General features: G+C 33.3%; 1 protein-coding gene across 2 annotated transcripts in view; it reads left to right on the top strand.

Moving 5' to 3' along the window:
• LOC125065117 (V-type proton ATPase 116 kDa subunit a 1-like) overlaps positions 1-20,128 on the top strand; it is a 41,635-nt gene continuing 21,507 nt past the window's right edge. Inside the window, exon 1 of one of the 2 annotated variants that reach the window (XM_047672557.1) lies at positions 1-154. In XM_047672557.1, the coding sequence (XP_047528513.1) occupies positions 82-154 (73 nt within the window). In that variant the 5' untranslated portion in view covers positions 1-81. Of the gene's footprint in view, positions 155-7,123; positions 7,265-20,128 lie in introns of those variants that run through there. The other variant, XM_047672558.1, reaches the window with a different exon arrangement.

Below are 20,128 nucleotides of genomic sequence, written 5' to 3'. Positions count from 1 at the left end.
TATAGAATTAAACCATTCTTTAATATTAACATAATTGCAATACTTTGATATTTTACAACGGTTGCCTCCTAGTGTATCAAGATGAAGGGGGAACAGAGCAGTAACGGGAAGGAAATTATGTTAGAAACGTATGCTCCACAACTAGAAATACTTGGTACGTAGTTTTTTTTTTTAGTCTACCTCGTTGCTAATTTGTAAGGTTGAACAATTTAAGAACTTGAGAACAAACCCCAAGTCGGTTCAGTAAAAAATATTCGATATTCAAACGCAGTCTGTACTTTTGAAGTTGGGCGTGTTAACTTTCCAGTGTCTTAAAAAACACAGATGGCACATGCAGTTTATCCGTCCTACTGGTTGACGTTTCATCAGTTTATCAGACTGAGGGCATAGAGAGTGTACCGGTGTTTGCTGAAATGTTTGAGCACTTATATCTTCTGCGCATGGTTGAAGTAAACGGAATCAGGGAACATCGTCATCTTTATTTCAAATCGTAATAAAATTAAGAACGACAACATATAATTTTGTTTCAACATAATTCATGCTCAAAAATAACGGGAAAAACCCTAATTGATTTTACTAAGGGTTTATCGTAACTATAATATGACAGTAATTTGAATTTAGAACACTAGGGCAAAGCTTAATATTTTATAAGGAAAACTGCATTTAAAAGTCGTGATAGATCACAAAAAATACACGATTTAAAGAATTTTTATTATTATTATAAAAACTTCTTCATATCATTAGATTAAAAAGGCCTTAAAGCTAAATGCTAATAGTAAACGTAATTGGTATAGTTGACCCGACCCATATATGAAATACCATTTTAACAAGATCCTACCCCGCTCCCTCGTTTTATTAAAATTGTTCGGAAAGAAAGGAAATCAGTACAACCATAGGGGCCGATGTTAACTGGATTAGACGAAGATAGCCCGTGCAGAGTTATTCCCATTGCTGTCAGGATTATTCACTATTGTAAAAATAACCATTACTTCCAAAATGTTTACGTAATTGGGTTATCTGAGACATTCAATACGATTTAAATCCATATTTTTACGATCCCATATATTTCTTTCTTTTTGAAATAAATTTTCACTGGCCGCCCAAAATAAGGATGGGAGTTACACTCCTGAGCTTCAAAAATCACCTTAATCCGTAACTTCTGCGCACGGATTTGAATTAGCTTGCCAAAATACCACAAATCTACAGCTTTGCAATCTACAACGCCACACGTAAGAACCACACACTTACGCGCAATCTTAGACGTTGAAAATTTTACCATTATCATGTAGATAGCCGAGTGACAATCGCTCCATAATAGCTTGAACACTCAGTACATATGTAATTTAACATTCACTACATTCAATAATTGTAAAATAAAATCAATGATAGTGAGCCTAGACATTAGAAAAAGTTTAACATTCTCATTATCACGTTCTACCGCAAAACAGCAATACTTAGTATGTTTGTGTTCTGGTTTGACTGTGAGTAAGGTATTTTAATCACAGACACAAGGCACATAACACATTAGTTTCAAAGTTTTCTTGCAGAACCAATGACATTATAACAAGCATATTATAAATATTTAAAAAATCGTGTGATTAGTGCTAGTTTATAAATACAATAATGAGAGTACACCCGGTGCGGCAATGGCTAAAGGTCGCGACCAATGACCCCGTCATACAGCACGCTCGTTCTACACTGCTTTGTCTGAAAAATATTTTTTCATTTCTAATATAACATATCATGCTTCTAAGCTTTGTATCTCGGTTATATGATATTAATAAATAATATGTAACGCAAATCTTGTGTTCCTTTTATTACAAGGAACAACAATAGTATGTACATCAGTGAAATGAAATTATAATACTTGAGAAAACAAAAGATATTTTTATTTGTAAGCAGTAGGTACCTAGTTGAAGAAAACAAATGGGTTTTTTTTTTGAGAAATGTAATTTACGTATCCATACTTTTCCATTGGATTGTATTGAATATTGATGAACTTTTTACTCCTCACTAAATCATATTTAATTGATGGCATCCTATTTAATATGCTCCGACAATTTTAATGCCCTAGCATTAATACCCGATGTATAATACTCAGAAAAAAAACCCACAGCAAAACAACATCCGAATATAACAATCTTTTTTAATATAGGTAAGACTATGTGCTAGTCTTAAGGCCAATTCTACAAATATATAACTTCGACTATTCCTAACAAAAATTAACCTCAGTTTAATCGTCACTAAGGACCAATACGATCCAGATTATATTCCGATCTGACTTTGACAGAACCGCATCTGACTTTGTGTTAATTGAATGGGAAAACAGCTCTTTCGATTCGACTGCAATTGACAATTTGAGAGTAGAATTGACGCTTTGTGTTTCCATCCACTCAAACATTAACATTGCACACGAATCAGCGTTATAATTCTGCAATATAAACAGATAATCACTATCGGGATGTAATTAAGATTCGACGACCTCCGTGGTCGAGTAGTGTGTACACCGGTTTTCATGGGTGCCTATCGATTCCCGGTCGAATCGATGCAGAAAAAGTTCATTAGTTTTCTACGTTGTCTCGGGTCTTGGTGTTTGTGGTACCGTCGTTACTTCTGATTTTCAATAACGCAAGTGCTTTAGCTACTTACATTGGGATCAGAGTAATGTATGAGATGTTGTCCAATATTTTATTTATAATTAAGACGTATTTTGATAATAACGTACATCAATTTCCATTAAGAACTCTGACATGGTTTTAAGAGATTTTATTAACTCTTAAAATAAAGTTGACAATGAAAAAAGAACGCGCACAGATTTTAGCAATATATTGTAGATATCTGCAAGTTTACTCTAGAAGAACTTAAAGAACCTCGTTGATATTATTTTTGTATTATTGTATTCTGTGTCAAGAAAACTGTGCAATGACTGATACCAAATATGTCAGATCCCATAGTCGAAAACTTATTGTCAGTGTAAAACGCCTTATGATTCTTAGATTGCCTGTATAAACATAATTGAATGACCAACCAGTAATTATCGTATATCCTATTTGATCACTAGCCTGTCCATCATAAGTTAAAATAAAAAACAATCTATTTAATTGGCATTTTTAATATAAACGTAAAATGTCTAGCTGACAGTTTCTAGAAGTGGTTTATACATCTATTAGTGTCAATTGGGACCCCTTACCCAATGGTAAGGCGTCCCAATTTACTTATGAATTAATGGCCAACCTTATGGTAGGCCATATAGTCATTATATACAATAATGAACGAATTTACTCTATTGACTTTGAGAACAAAATTCAAACTATCAAACAGTTAGCTTAAAAACGTTTACATATATATAAATCTTATAAACTAATACCTAAAACACGAACACAAGTAATATGTTTAAGGAAATACTTGGATATAATTATATAGAAATTTATTAGTGTTTATTCAATAACGGTTCAGCCGAAATATCTATCAGAGGTTAATTAATTAATGGATACAAAACATCTGGTACTTTAAATTAAAACTAAGCCTACTTGTGAAGCAAACAAAATCAAACTTTTACATTATTTAGTAGTTCCAATTTAGAATTAACAAGACTTTCTTATTGAATTAGCTTCGCTACGCAGCTGGCGATTACAGTTACTACCAAGTATAATAGACGTTTTTACACTGACAATAAGACGAGTGATCCCGTGTGACTACGCGCACAAAAGACTTAGTTCCCAAGGATCCGTCTTAATCCCTTAGACGCTCTCACTTTAAGAAATATATATTCTATTCCAACCATAACAAGAAAAAATCCAAATAAACAACAGTTCACTGCAAATCGACGCGATGTCATTGGTTGAGAGCTTGATTAATCTATGATATTCACTATGGATTTGATGGATGGATTGTGCGAAAGACGATATAGTTAGAAAGAATGCTACCTGTGAGATGACGTCCGACACAGAAGTATGGAAGAAGAAGACATGCTGCGCCAAACCCAAGTAAAATTGGGATATTGGCAGGAGGATGATGATTCACTATGGATTTTAGAGAAAATTGCGCTTTGAACGTCGGCGAATTATCGGAATTTTGGAAGTAAAATTAAAGTGAAAATAAGTAGTTGTGTAATAGTGTTGTATTATAAATAAATATATATTAATCACAAACTCTTAGTAGTGCACAATGAAGCTGAGTTATTTGCAAATCGCATGAAATACGTAAATCTAAGGTTTGTTTATCTTTTTTCCTACTTCCATTGGAATAGGCTTTACCATCCTCGATACTCTACCAACCTTGAGAACTAAGACGTTATGTTCTTTGTGCGTGTAGTCACTCGGGCTCACTCATCTTATTCCGCGAGTCTTATATTCTCACTGAATATTATTTTTACATTGAAGTTTAGTCCAGAAACTTATATCATTTATTCAAAACGATTAGTTAATATTGTACCTAATATTATAAATGCAGAAGTAAGTCTGTTACGCTTTTGGCCAGACCACTGAATCGAATTTGTTGAAATTTTGTATGAAGCATACTTATACCCCAAGAATAGACAAAGGCTACGTTTGTACCTCAAATCTATGACACTCCTGCACAGACGAATCCACGAATGATATCTAGTTCAAATATATCAGATTGCTAATTATTAAACTCAAACTCAAACTCAAACTCAAATTCCTTTATTCAATATAGAAGTATTACACTTTCTTATGTCATGTTAAACACTACCACCGGTTCGGAAAAAGAAAACACCTTGACCTGAGAAGAACCGGCGAAAGAAACTCAGCGGGACTTTTTTTTTACGTCAAATTAATTATATACATAATTATATATGAGTAGAAACAGCCAGGAGGCGATCGTTTCATTCCCAAGGTGTGCTATCAAACATAAACTCACTAATTGTATAGTAACCTTTCGCACACAAGCGTTCCTTAACAATTTTTTTAAATTTCGCAACAGAAGCATTTTGAACGCTTTCTAGGATCCTGTTGTAGAAGCGTATACATTGCCCCACAAAAGAGTTACTGACTCTATGCAGTCGAGTAACAGGAGTAACAAGATTGTGTTTGTTCCTTGTACCAACGTTATGAGAATCACATTTTCTCATAAAAACATTAATATTTTTCCGTACATACAAAACATTACAGAATATATATTGAGAAGCAACAGTCAATATCTTAATTTCTTTAAATTTATACCTCAAAGATTCCTTGGCTCCCAGGTTATAGATTGCGCGAATAGCCCTCTTCTGCAGCACAAATATAGTATGGATAGCGGCTGCGTTACCCCAAAGCATAATACCGTACGACATTATACTGTGAAAGTAACTGAAATAAACTAGGCGAGCCGTATCAACATCGGTAAATAATCTAATTTTTTTGACCGCAAATGCCGCAGAACTCAGTCTACCCGCCAATCCGTTTATATGGGGGAGCCACTGTAATTTGGCATCAAGAGTAAGGTCAAGAAATTCAGTTGTTTCAATTATAACTCTAAGTCTGTTTGTTGGATTGTATTTCTTTCACGCAACAACGCGTACAGGATCGACGCGCAGATCCATAAAATGGAAGCCAGTCAAGCGAAGTATGAACTAGTGAGACACACGTGTGAGATTCTATGATTAGTGATTACATAACACATCTTCAATATGCCCCTTACAACTCGAACACAGAGATACAATTGATGTTTGGCAAACTGATCACCTTTTTTAAGGTTTTGGCTGATGAGAATATGAGCCACCTGATGGTAAGTGGTCACCACCGTCCATAGAAAATGGTGCTGTAAGAAATATTAACCATTTCTCACATCGCCAATGTACTATAAACCTTGGGAACTAAGATGTTATGTTCCTCGTGCCTGTAGTTACCCTGGCTCACTCGCCCTTCAAACCGGAACACAACAATACTGAGTACTGTTGTTTGGCGGTTGAATATTTGATGAGTGAGTGGTACGTACATAGTCCTAGCCACGTACCTACCTAGCCAGATGTACGGGCTTGCAGAAAGCCCTATTTTTTTGTTTATTATTTTTTTAAAGTTATAGGTGGCAAACGAGTATGAGGCTCACCTGATGGAAGTGACTACCACCACCCATGGACATCTGCAACACCGAGAGCTTGCAGGTGCGTTGCCGGCGTACGTTTAGGAAGGAGTACGCTCTTTTCTTGAAGGTTCCCAAGTCGTATCGGTTCGAAAAAACCACCGGCAAAAGCTGGTTACACAGAGTGGTTGTCGTCATCAAGTTACTAAAATAATTCTTATTCTATTCTATTTATTAATTAACTAATTATTACTAATTCTTAAACTGTCAATGTTCTGCTAACCATTGTATCTAAAGTATCATGTCCCATGTGCCGACAATTATACTGACTCATTCATCATTCAAACCGGAACACTACAAACTAACAATAAGTATTATTGCATGGAGGTAAAAGAACTAATGGGTAGGCGGTACGCATCTTAAAGGACCTGCACAGAGACCTACCGTCATTAATATAAAATATAAACCATTAAATATAATAATTATTACCATACGTCAAATTTAATTAACAAACATTTACAAAAAGTAAACTTAGGTATTGAAATGATACAAGATTAAAAATGTTCCCGCGTTTTAGTTTGTTCATGAACTTAAAACTTGTAACTTAAAATAATAATGTTGATTTAAAGGAATTATACGTACGCTTTACTTCATCCTTATATTTCACGACTCAATACGTATCATAATCGAGTTAGTTACACTTATACGTAACTAATAGAGTCATTTAACATTTCATTTTCTAATCGTACATTACTGTAACGACAGCGGACTTGTATGTGCAATTTATAGCTATTTATAACTGTGACTTTATTTGAGATGAACATTTTTATTGAAATTATTTTCTTTATTTAATTAATATACAGAGTTACGAATTTAAAGTATTTACTTAAAATTCGACCAAATTAAATAACTCATGTATTTTTATCTCTTATAATATTTTACAAATAACAATTAATAAAATAATGGAAATTAATCTATTTTGTTCATTCTTAACAATTCGGTGTTAATAAAAGTAAATATATGACTTAAAAAAAAAACAGGGAGCCTTTGTTCCCGGTAACTGGCAACATTTATTAATTGCTTGGAACTGACAAACGCCAGTCGCCGCGAAGTCAGCGCGTAGGTCACAAGTGATATATAAAAATTGTGTTCTCCCGTTCTGTGCAACGAATTAGCAAACAATTTCAAAGTGGACACAGTGTAAAAAAACTACCTATAATCCCTTGTTTTAAATAAAACGGTAAGTAAAATTGTTGTATTTTAACATAATTTTTCGATTAAATCGTTTACGTAAAAGAAATATTTTTGAAATTCGAACGATAAAATATTAAATGACACGAAAAGTTATCGATGTTTCACAATCATAAAGAGACGTCATAAAGTCACGTATAAATTCCAAGTTTGTACAGTGAGGGTTATTTTACGAAATTAAACAGTTATTATACGGCAATGAAAGCGATAAAGACTTTCTTATGTACTATAATCGAGCAATAAATAATTTTTTGTCATATCGAATCGAACGATAACAAGCAAAGAGTTTCCTGTATTAAAAAGTTTTTATTACTTATAAATAAACACATATAGTTGTATTTGTAGCTACGCCAACGCTGATATATATAAAACGAATGGACCTATTATCTGCGATTATAATAAAGTAACTACGAGCTCGAGCAAACTCTAATTAATGATTATTAGGTTAATTACGGACATTCCTTTTGCACGATTTGAAATGAGCAAATAAAACTTAAGCTAATTTTAAAACTTGGACTATAATTAAATATATTAATACTATTGATACGATTGTTGCATTTCGGTAATCATTACTGTAAATTCCTCAAAATAAATACTTGCGTGACATGAAATATTAAGCTTTAGTCAATTTAAACCAATCAAGCTTCGCATGCATTGCTACAAAACTCAGTAAGAGCCAATCAAGACATTCGAAGAAAAACCAGGTTAACATTCGAGAATAAAAAAAAAAACCGGTCAAGTGCGAGTCAGAATTTCAGAGTCGCATACTATTTTGTTTCTCTGGGAAATTTACAAGCTTACGACTTTCGGTAAACACACACTGTCTGATAAAGAAACAATTATTACATTTATTTAAATTCGATAATAAATTATTCAGTAAACAGTTGAATCCGTTAAAAAAACAGCAAGTCGATGTACTGGGCCAAGGCCTCGTCTTCTTTTGAGGAGGAAGCTTTGCGTATTCCGTGTGGAAGATTTTCAATCAAAGATTTAAATCTTAACGATCTTATCCACGATGTTAAATTAAGCGAGAAGAGAAAAAGCCACGCTTTCCCTTTGAAGATATTTAAACAAAAAAAAAAACGAAAATCAAATTTTGCTAGATAAAAAATATGTATATTGATAAGTATACATATTTATTTATGATAGTTAGAGGATAAACATTGTGACATTTGACTAGAAACACACATACGTGTGTCTATGTGTGTGTGTTTTATCGGAATTCGGAAGACATTGTAGTTTAAACAAATCTTATTAACATATTCATTGCTATCATAGACAATGGCATAAACAAATATTTGTTTACTATCAAAGGGGAAAATAGACGCACTTTATCTATATTTTGTAAATATGAAGATAATTAAAGTACAATTAATGAAAACCCTGAAAGTATAAGTATTATTATTGAAAAATAAATAATTAGAAAAATGTGCTAATTGCTTTTGGCAGTTTATTTGTTTACCATTATACAATTTCTGAAAAAAAACTGCCTCATTGACTACAATATGAAGAAGACGAAATAGGTGATTATTTGTCTAAATATGACATACAATACAATAATGATTCAAAGCACAAAATTTAGTCTAGGGACAAGACGTAGATTGTTCACGTCAGTCAGTCCAATTATTTGATGTCAAACAATAATGCTTTATAGCTACGTTCCAGTTTGAAGGATACAACCAGTGTAACTACAGGTACTCATAACAATACATCTTAAATCCAGTGGAAGCTGGTATTGATAGTGTAAGAATTTGTTTACATTCGTGGTTCAGTCACTTCGGTGGTTTGGTGGGTACCAATGATCCAATGGTCGATTGCCTTCTTTATCTATCCTGTTCACAACCAATCTGTGAAACATGCTGTTGCCGGGACTTTCATCGAACCGATTATTTAACCGTATGACTTGCGAACTAAGAAAATAAACTATACTTACCTTAAGAGCGGCAACGCACCTACAAGTCCTTCGGTATTGTAAACGTTAAATGGTGATGGTGCACTTTCCTCAGATGCAAGTTGACTACCGAATCCAAACAAAAAATTCTCTCAAGTTTCGTTCGAAATTCGAAAAGTTTTTATACCAGACGGCTTGGTAGTAATTTGTTTTTTTTTTTTCAACACGTTGAGACAAAAAGTTGCAATGCAAAAACATTAATACGAATTTAATTGACCAGGTGAATTCGTAAATAGCATTTAAAATTCTTCTCGAACTCGTTTTTATGTTTCAAAAGTGAAAAGTTGACATTCGACTTACGATGATTCATTGTTTTGATGTGTAATTAATGAATTAAATTATTACATAATCGTATATAACTTCTGACATTTGACGATCGTTTTCAGCGGTGAGTTACGAATTTGTTCTTACAGTATAGCTTTACTGAAACGAGATTAACAATAGACATAGTGGCCAAATATTTATACAAGCAAAAATAGACTTGATGCAAGCTGAATAAAGTGACAATGCTGATTGATGTTCAGTCGATAACCTGTATTCATGTAATATAATGAAAACTCTTAACAAATGACAAGAAAAAAAGTTATGTTGGTGTAAGAACCTATAACTTTGCCAATTAACAAATTGAAATCTCTTGCTTAGAAAAACTCGATCAAAGGTTAAATAGATCTCAGGTAATCATTTAAAATATTAACGTTACCTACGTTGATAAGATGACACGTCGCTTCACACGACGGGGATATTTGTATTCGCTTTTGTTGCTCCACTGTAATGTTCTACGTGCTTCAGCTTTTTTTTATGGCATTGGTTGGCGGACGAGCATATGGGCCACCTGATGGTAAGTGGTCACCACCGCCCATAGACAAAGGCTCTGTAAGAAATATTAACCATTCCTTACATCACCTATGCGCCACAAACCTTGGGAACTTAGATGTCCCTTGTGCCTGTGATTACACTGGCTCAATCATCCTTCTAACCGGAACACAACAATACAGTGTACTGTTATTTGGCGGGCTTGCGGCTTGTTTGGTCATCCGAAAAATATGATATAGAGCGTAAGAGTGGTTAGTACTCGTTGATTATTTAAAGCTAAATATCATCAGACATCTATACAATTTATACCTGAGTTTCTTGTAATAACGTTCAATGATAATAGAATTGTGCTCGTATAGAGCCTACTTTTTGTGACAGATCTCACCTTACCTATATATTACACATTTCATACAATTGATAAGCGTAACTTTCCTGTAATAATAGTCACATGTTTGTGTTTAAACCTCGGACGGCTGTATGTGTTCCTTGATGTATTGTTGGATCTATTAAATGTACGATCATCGTCGCTATTTAACTGTTTACTTGATCGTACTGTTTTACTAGATGGTAAAGCAATACATTTATACAATATGTAGAAAAGGGAATTATACTTAACACTTTATTCGGAAACTAATATTTCAAACGTGTCACCGTTGTCGAAACACGCGAATCTTTTTTTACAAAGAAAAAAAAAGAACACGTTAATCTTAACTCAATATTGCCGCTTAAATTCAGGTAATGCGCTTAAGTTGAGATATAGAGATTTATATCTTGTTTAATGATGAAAGTATGATGAGGATGTTTCCTGCAAGTGTTACGAAATTCTGCCTAGCAATCAACCCACCCAATTTTCATCTCTAAGCCATCTTCTCTAAAGGACAGGAAGAAAACAATAATACATACTGTCTCTTACTTAATGAATATTTCGTAATATTAAAAACTTCAGTTAAAAAAGCACAACCGTTGATTTGATTTGATTTTATTGACCTACAATTATTATATGCCCTCATGTTTCTAAAGGTCAAACAGACGAAACTCGTGGGAATATAACACTTATTCTCGAGGATATAAACTCGAAACTCAACTTTCAACTTCATCGTAGTAAAAATGAAGCTATTGATAAGTGACATTTAATACATCCACTAATCGATTTGTTACAATCGAAATCTAATTTTAAATTTATTCATACAGAACATAATCAACAAATATAGTTCATGTTCTATGAAAATTTTATTAATGATTTCGCCATCAACGTCAAGAACAAATACATTGAAGATTAGAGATTTAGTTCAAGAATTTTAATATTGCCAGATCGAAAACGAATTCTATCAACATATAGAACAATTTTTATCGCTAATATTCGGCCAGTGCAGGAAATTTCTAGAAAAACATTTGTTTGACGTTTTTATTGATGAGACTAAAATTAAACTAGAGGACTTACGCGCTGAGGGTTCCGTACCGACACACTGATGTAACAACAAATTTACGGTCTTCTATACTTGTCCTAGGACAATGGGGAGTAGTGGTTTTGATTATCTTTGCGAATGTATTGGAAATGGACATAAACAGTCATAACTTTCGATTGCGTAGACTTACAATTTTGATTTTTCACACCTTCAAAGGACCGCAGAACTGAGTATTTAGTAAGAATTTCATTTTTTATACTTCAACGCGTTCCTATGATAAAGGGCCTTGACAGACAGATGATCTTACAAGGGTTCTATTTTCCTTTATAAGAACAGAAACCGAAAAAAGAAAATCGGTTAACGGAAGAGAAAGGTTACTCAACTGTTTTCTCTGTGCCTATTTATACCTAGATTCTCATTTCAAATATGACTGTTTATTAAATCATATACGTACTTTAATAATCGTTCAATATTAAAACCGGTACATATTGAATGCGTCAGTAATAACCTGATTGATAAAAGAATGTCACACCGATAGGATCATCTGTGATATCCCCGAGTACTTTTTGGATGTGGTCCAGGTATATAAATGGCCGAGTGCCGTCTCAATGCAAGTCTGCCTGGGAATCGTACTGTGTTGCCAGATTACTGAATTGGATTGCCCAGATGTAAAACGTATTTTGAACTCTAATTGTCATTAATTTAAAATTTATTATTGTAAACTTTATAATCTTTTGATCACGGTACCTATATAATGCGTCCGCGATTTTTAAGGTTAATCTTTAAAAGATAGTCGAGATGGCCCACTGAAGACATAGTCAGTATCACAAGGTACCACCACACACCACAAAGGTACCTTTTAGCCCCTTAGCGTTTATTTCTTCACACTTATGACATAGATTTTAACCAATAATCTCGTCTTCATTCCGGAAACATTGTATTTATGGTTTATGTCATGTTTGTAATAGATTTCGGTTTATTTGACTTCCTCGTTGGTCTAGTGGCTATATGTAAGTCCGAGGTTCTGGGTTCAACAGTTAAAGCCTCTGGAGTCTGGAAGTCGGAAGTGTGTACCCTCCCGTGCCTCGGAAAGTTCTCTAGTCCAAACATAACAGAAAAAATCTATGATATTCACTACAGATTTGCGAAACAATGACGTTTTGAACGTCGACGAAACTGTTATCGAAATTTCGGAAGTAAAATTAAAGTGGAAATAAGTGGTATTAGTGCTATATATAAATGTAATAGTGTTGTATTAAAATAAAGATTTATTAATCATAAACTCTTAGTAGTGCACAATATAGTTGAGTTATTAGCGAATCGCATGAAGTACGTAAGTAATACAGCCGTTTCTCTTGCGCCTGATCTCTTTCTCTTCGTGTCGGATTTGCCGTTCCATCGAATTATGGGCGCATACATTTATTCTACCGTCACAAAGAGTCAATATTTTTATCATCTGTCTTCCGCTTGATTATTATTAATTTTCAAAAAACCTTAACAACAGTTTTTAACTCATTGACAGGAGCCTCATCAACATCAGCAATGTTAAATATCTATTATATATATAAACTATTATCCCTCACTTTGGTCTTGAATTTATATAAAAACTCTTAGTGTTATAAGGTGTTCCTCTGAAAAATATCGTCTTGTATGTCAGTCAGTTATTTTGGAATTTCACTATGCAGATATAATATGTATATTTATTTTGCTTCGAGTCTTAAATGAAACACATGTGTTATTTGTATAGGTTTTGATTTCATACGCAACATTTAACCACGAGTACAATCATACTTGGACGGTTATCATGCGTTCTTACCTATCGAGTAGTAGTGTATTATAAATACGAAAACGTTCTATAGAAATAAGCCTAAGAAAACTATTTTAATCTCGTGAACTACGCCGGTATTATTGGACGCAATAAAATTTTTCACATTCTACGTGTGACTGAAACACGTGTGAGTCGGTAGACGCTCATTATTATAATTATGTATAGCTCTAGGCTAATTTATAATTTAAAGATTCTCATAAAAGTATACTAAGAGACGTACTCCGGAGACTTGAGACTGCAACGGATATAATTTTTTATTTTTTTTAGGCAAGTGATTATCTTGTTGGTCCATTTCTTAGAGTCCACATTCTGATCCAATTGTAACTTTAAATTAAATTTTATATTGAAAAAGCCTTAAGACTTTGAATATGTTATATTTTTCGTGACTCAGTTACCCTTCAAACCGGGGCACAGCAGTACAAAATGTTTGACGGCAGAGTAACTAATACTTAGATAGTTTTCCAGGCGGCATAAATTAAATACTATAAGAATCGCGCCAAACAATCTATTCGCCCTTCTCAACAAGCCGACCAACTATCATAATAATACGTATTGACGCACGTTCTATTTTTTCATGTATTACAGTATTTTAATCATATGCGGAACCATACACACTTGACGACTCCGGGTGGTAACTAAGAATTTATCGACATCCCAACCTGGAAATCGAACCCAGGACCTCGAGATCTGTGGCGTTATATATAGTCGCTAGATCAACGAAGTAGTACATTAAATTATAAACAAATAGAAAGACTGTTTCGGTCATGATAAACGAAAGATAAAAAAGGTTCAAAGTTCAAACATAATCAACCCAAATAGCTCCCGGGGGAATGGAGACGACAAATAAAAAAAAAAACGTTTAGAATGACATCACATCAGCGCTATATTTAATAATAGCATTTTTGCATAAATATTGCCTTGTTTAAATAAGCTAGTAAATACCCTTGATGGTAAGTGGTCATGACCGCCCATGCACATTGACACTGAAAATATTAACCATACGGACTGTAAACTGTTCCTAAATTTTAAACTTACAGTGTAACATAAGGTCTAGTTAGTTAGTTATAAAAATAAATATAGGTGCCGTGAGAGACCTGCTTGGAACAAAGTTGCTCTTCCTATATATTATTAATATAAATTGTAAGCAGTATGTTACGGTTCATAATCTTTCGACAGCTTACAATTGCGCGAGATAGATTATAATCTAACTGTATTTCCAATTTTACGGTGATATATTTAATAACAAGACAAGAAATAAAATTGTTATTAAAATGTGAATTAAAACAATAATAAAAAAAAGTTTAAATAATATTATATTAAACCGTATAGGTCAGAAAGAGACAGAATGAAGAGAAGGAAAGGTCACATAAAGCTTTTTCCATATGTGACGATCTCTGCCAGTTTACTCTACTGTAAGCCGCATTAAAGAACTTCGTTTCAAAAATATTATTAGCATCCTTGGTAGCTAAGGTGTTACACCAGCTCACTCAAACTCCAACCGGAACGCTACAGTATAAAGTATTCGCTTTAGAATATGTACTTACCCAGAGGGTAACGCCCTAGAGACAAAAAGGCCCTTTGATCATGAATATGGTTCTAGAATAAAAGAGATACTAAAAAAACACATTTACAATGACGAAAATGTATTCGGAATGAAAGGAATTTTCAATGAAAACGCGAGAATAGACCAACGATAAAAAAACCTGTCAAAAGTTCAAGTTTCAAGGTCAAATACTACAAAAACCCTGACCGCATGCCGACAACTACCGATACAGCGATAATATTTTATGGTATTAGGCTGAGTGCACATTTCAGACTTGCTTCGATATCCTAACTAAATTTATAAATGCGAAAATGACTTTTTGTTGTTTTTTACGATTTCACGTCTTCTCGACTGACGATTTCATTGAAATTAATTGAAATTGAAAACTTGAAAAACATGATGATCATGAAATTCTGTATACACGTTGCCAGGGGTACAGAAAATAGACGTAGGATACCTAACAACTGTTCCCCTTTATACGCGATCGAAGACGCGCGCCGCGAACCGACTAATTTTCAAAGAGGTGACTACCTAACTAATTTCCATACATGACCTTTTTGGTACTGATTCATATAAATTCACACTTATTTTCCAATTGTAGCGGGAAACCAAGGTTGGTTGCTAGGTTACCATTAAAAGCATGGCCATAAAAATATATTAAATATTAAAACATTAACTAAGCTAGTTCATAATTTAAAAACAGATATTAAAAATACATGAATACACAAAAAGCGAAAAAGCCGCTGACTTGGGAATTACAAAGCATCGCTAATCGTCGAACATAGCCAAGTCTTGTTATAACATTTAATCTGCACCACTTTATCGCTCACTTATATACAATTATTTAATCTACTTTGAATCCGTAATACTAGTATTTCTAGTTCAAGACGCATCTTTACAGTTTCCATTGCATATGTATTTTTTACATTATGTGATATGGTCTTAGAGCTTTTCAGAAGTGCTTGCGTTTGTTCGCATACAAAAAGAGAAACAAAATGTGGTAACTTTTTTAAAGGCGATATCTGCAAAGGTAACAAAAGTTACAGCACAAAAAAAAAGAATACAATACGAAAAAAAATAGCGACCCGCCCCGGCTTCGAACGGCTGATACTAGTGTCATACAGAATGTCTTACAATGTTCCGGTTTTTTTGTCAATACAAACCTATGTCCCTATGTCCCTGCGTTTTAAATCTGTAATATCTTCGAAAATATTCATTTAAATTACATTTTATGGTATGTAATGAAGCTAAACTTCAAATTACAAAGAATGGGTTAAAAATATTTGAAAAAATAAAAACACTGTTCGTCCTATTAAATAGAAACTTTGTATAATGTATACATTGCTGGCATTACCGATGTTATATAATATGATATTTAAAGCCGAGATGGCCCAGTGGTTAGAACGCGTGCATCTTAACCGATGATTTCGAGTTCAAACCCAGGCAGGCACCACTGAATTTTCATGTGTTTAATTTGTGTTTATTATTCATCTCGTGCTCGGCGGTGAAGGAAAACATCGTAAGGAAACCTGCATGTGTCTAATTTCAATGAAATTCTGCCATATGTGTATTCCGCCAACCCGCATTGGAGCAGCGTGGTGGAATATGCTCCAAACTTTCTCCTCAAAGGGAGAGGAGGCCTTTAGCCCCGCAGTGGAATAATTTACAGGGTGCTAATGGTAATGCTAAAAAAATAAAAAAATGTAATGAGTGTTATTTTTGGTTATTTTTTTATAATAAAATAATTATTTGCTTCGATATAAAGTTGTCATAGTGCAAGTCCTACCCTTAGTGCCCTGACAATTTTCTGACAACTCAAAATTAGAGAGAGAGAGAGATAGGAATTTCTAGAGATAGCAAGACCATTTTTTATATATAGAAACATGCGTATTATTTTTAATTTGCCAAAGAATAACAAAAATATTGATAGTGATGAACTGTAACGAGAGGTTAACATGATTGTTGTAGTTTGATAAGTAACGAAAACACTTTGCTAAAATCATGAGATTGATAATTAAAATAACTTCCTTTATTTAGTGGCATAATACCCTTATGTTTTTTTTTGTAAGAAAATACCGAAATCAAATGGTTACTTAAAGTTTCCGGCTATTTCTTTATCTGATTCAGTTCAAGTTGGGCGTGTACCACCTTCGTCTTCATCTCCACTTTCCATCAGGTGAGATGGAAGACAAAGGCCTATTCCATTACAAAATAGAGTTATCGTTTTCACAAACCAATCGTAACTAATCAGCTATCGGATGCTATCTTCTCTATGGATGTATCACCTGACCAGCGCAAGACTTGGTGCAGTACCAAGCCTTAATTTGTAGTTATATGTCACGGTTCGAATAGGTAGTAAACCAGTGTAACTACAGACGTACATATTACACATATTAGATCCCGTGTAGTTTTTTTATAATGCCCATGCTACATTAAATTCAGTGGCCACTTCATAGATACATACTCTACCTTTCTAAAATAAAGTAAAAATAAATACTATATATATATTTAGTATTTATTTTACACTGACATAAGAAATATAATCATTATATAAATTCTATTGTCAGTATTTTGGTTTTTTAGTGGTATTTTTCATGAAAATAATGTGTATTAAATGACAGGCCTAATGGAATAAATTTACACTGTTTGAGAATATATAAATGCTAATAAAATAATAAATTATAATAATATAAAACAGTATGTAATAGAGAGAGAGAGAAAATGTGGAGAGGTAGCCAGTTCAATCTGCTATAAGCCGTATAAGAACTTCGTTCAATAAACAAATAGGTTTATAAATGACGGAATTATTAGGTAAAGTAAAACCTATCATAGGATAACCTCCTTTTTTAAGCCAGTTAATAAAAATATAAACTCGATTCTTAAAATATTTATAAATAATTATTATAGAGATGTGCCATCTATGTTCGGCCTCTGAGAATACGTTTCTGATGTATGTCAATTGGTCTGGTGACTAATGATAGACTACAATAATAAACAGTTGATATAACCTTGTAACAACGTAGTGGATTTTAAAAAAAATATATTTTTTTAATTATTTGCAATTAAATTCCTACATTTTATTGTGAATTGACATAATGATATCGTTTTTATTGTTATAGTTGTCGCCGATAGATTGAAATTCGACCACATTTCATTGGTAAAAAAAGATATACATATATAGATACATACATCTGAAAGATAAAACAATATAAGGCTCAGCAAGCAATATTAAATTTAAAAAAAATTGATAAAAAGGGGTTTCTATTTTTAAATTTGACATTACGTGTATTTGCATAAACGTAAACTATTAATATTTTTGTTTATTTAATATATTAATTTTAACACGTATTATGAACTAATTTTAGTTCCCTGAACTGCTTCTCCATATAAACATTAACTATGACCAATCCGTGCGCACAATATGCTTAAAAGCGTAGTACAGAGTTTTCTTGGTCGACAGGTATAAGGCATAAAAAAGTAGTATATGTCCTTTCAAATTTCATCAAGTTCGTTTCAGCTATTTGGTCCTGAATTAGTAACAGACAGACAGACAGGGTTACTGCCGCATATTATAACATTAGTATAGATTCGCTAGTATGGCAAATAAACCATAGTAATATATTTATCGTAAATTCTTTGCGACTTTAAGTTTACATCGTTCATCTGACAACGCAGCTCTAGGGAAAGATACTCTCACGGATCGGACATTTGTCCTATGAATTCTGCCAAAAATAGTTTTTAAAAGTCACAATTGTTTATTAAATTGTAAATTGTAGACATTTATGATATACACTAGATCTTTGCCGGTGATAAATAGAACAGTTCTACTTATAAATTACCTTTAAATACTAATACCGAAACCAACCGGAACAGATGTTAGAGGAATGTTGGGAACGACGAGCGCGTAGACACTCGTTCGCGCCAAAACATTTCTGTAAAGCTAATTTATTTCGTAGGATAAAGAAAAGACAAGACATTACAATGTATTATTACTCAACGACTCAATATGATCACTGCGAGGCTAGACGAAGTCACATAGTGATAGTATACTTCGAAATGTAATATTTATCGATTTTTCACGTCAGCAAAACTTGACGTAATATTGTGGTTTTATTTAAAAAAAAGGAAGATATTGGTTGGTGGTCACAACCACACATAGACTGACAGAGTAAACAAAAATAAAAACCCATTACATTACCAACGCTACTTAAAGAACTAAGATGTTATGGCCTTTGTCTCTATAGTGACTTAATCTTCTTGAAAATGGAACACAAATATAACAAATATTGCTATTCCTCGGTCGAATATATGAGTTATTTACCCACACCATACTAAGCATTAAAAAAATGATTGTATCTTTGAGGTTTGATTTTATTTGTATTTTTGTTAAAAAAATTATAACTAAATTATATATATATATAATATTATAAATGTAAAAGTAACTCTGTCTGTCTGTCTGTCTGTCTGTCTATCGCTCATTCATTGCCAAACCAATGAACCGAATTTGATGAAATTTTGATGAAATTTTGTATGAAGCATTGAATACCAAGGAAGGACATAGGCTACTTTTTTGCCTAACACGTGACAACCAACCCCCCAAAACGCGAGCAAAGCCGCGAGCGACAACTAGTATATGATAAGCGTAAAACACACTTACTCTGCACTACGTTACACTTTACTCTGATACTTTACTCTTATTGACAATGTCTGTCTCAAGCTTATACGATTGTTTGGATGAGACCGCAGCTTAGGATACGCCTTATTGTGTACTTTAAATAATTTTATTTTGTGTATTTATGAGGGAAAATTGATACTTATCTGCATTTTCAGTGCGCCAGGTTCGTCTATTAATCAACTTCCAATACAGTCAAGTCGTTTTATACATTTCAACTTGCATGTGAACCGCGAGGACTGATTTTTAGATATTGCGTGGAGATTTGGGTCCTGTTAGAGAAGCAATTTTCGATTACTATTAGCTTTCTCCGCCATCTTGTAATAATGTTTTTCGTGATATCTGATTGTGATTGGGTTATTTTTGTTATTTATTTTACGTTCTACAATTTTAGTCAGTGTGGAATAAGAGATTGAAATTGGCTTTTTGGTGTCTTGTAATAAATATCGAGAAAACTACGATATCAAATCAAATATTTAGAGGGTATTCATATTAATTTATAACGTCGCAACAGCATTGCGATTTCATTTCTTATCTCACTCGTGAAATCTTGAAAACCGACGTACGCTGATACGCCATTTTGATACGTGTATCCTATAAAATGTATAATTATCATAGTCAATGTCGCATAACTGAAATT

Source organism: Vanessa atalanta, chromosome 7 (genome assembly GCF_905147765.1).
Source record: "Vanessa atalanta chromosome 7, ilVanAtal1.2, whole genome shotgun sequence".
Taxonomy (NCBI): domain Eukaryota; kingdom Metazoa; phylum Arthropoda; class Insecta; order Lepidoptera; family Nymphalidae; genus Vanessa; species Vanessa atalanta.
Note: the sequence above shows the minus strand (reverse complement) of the source record. Positions and strands in the feature narration are given on the sequence as shown.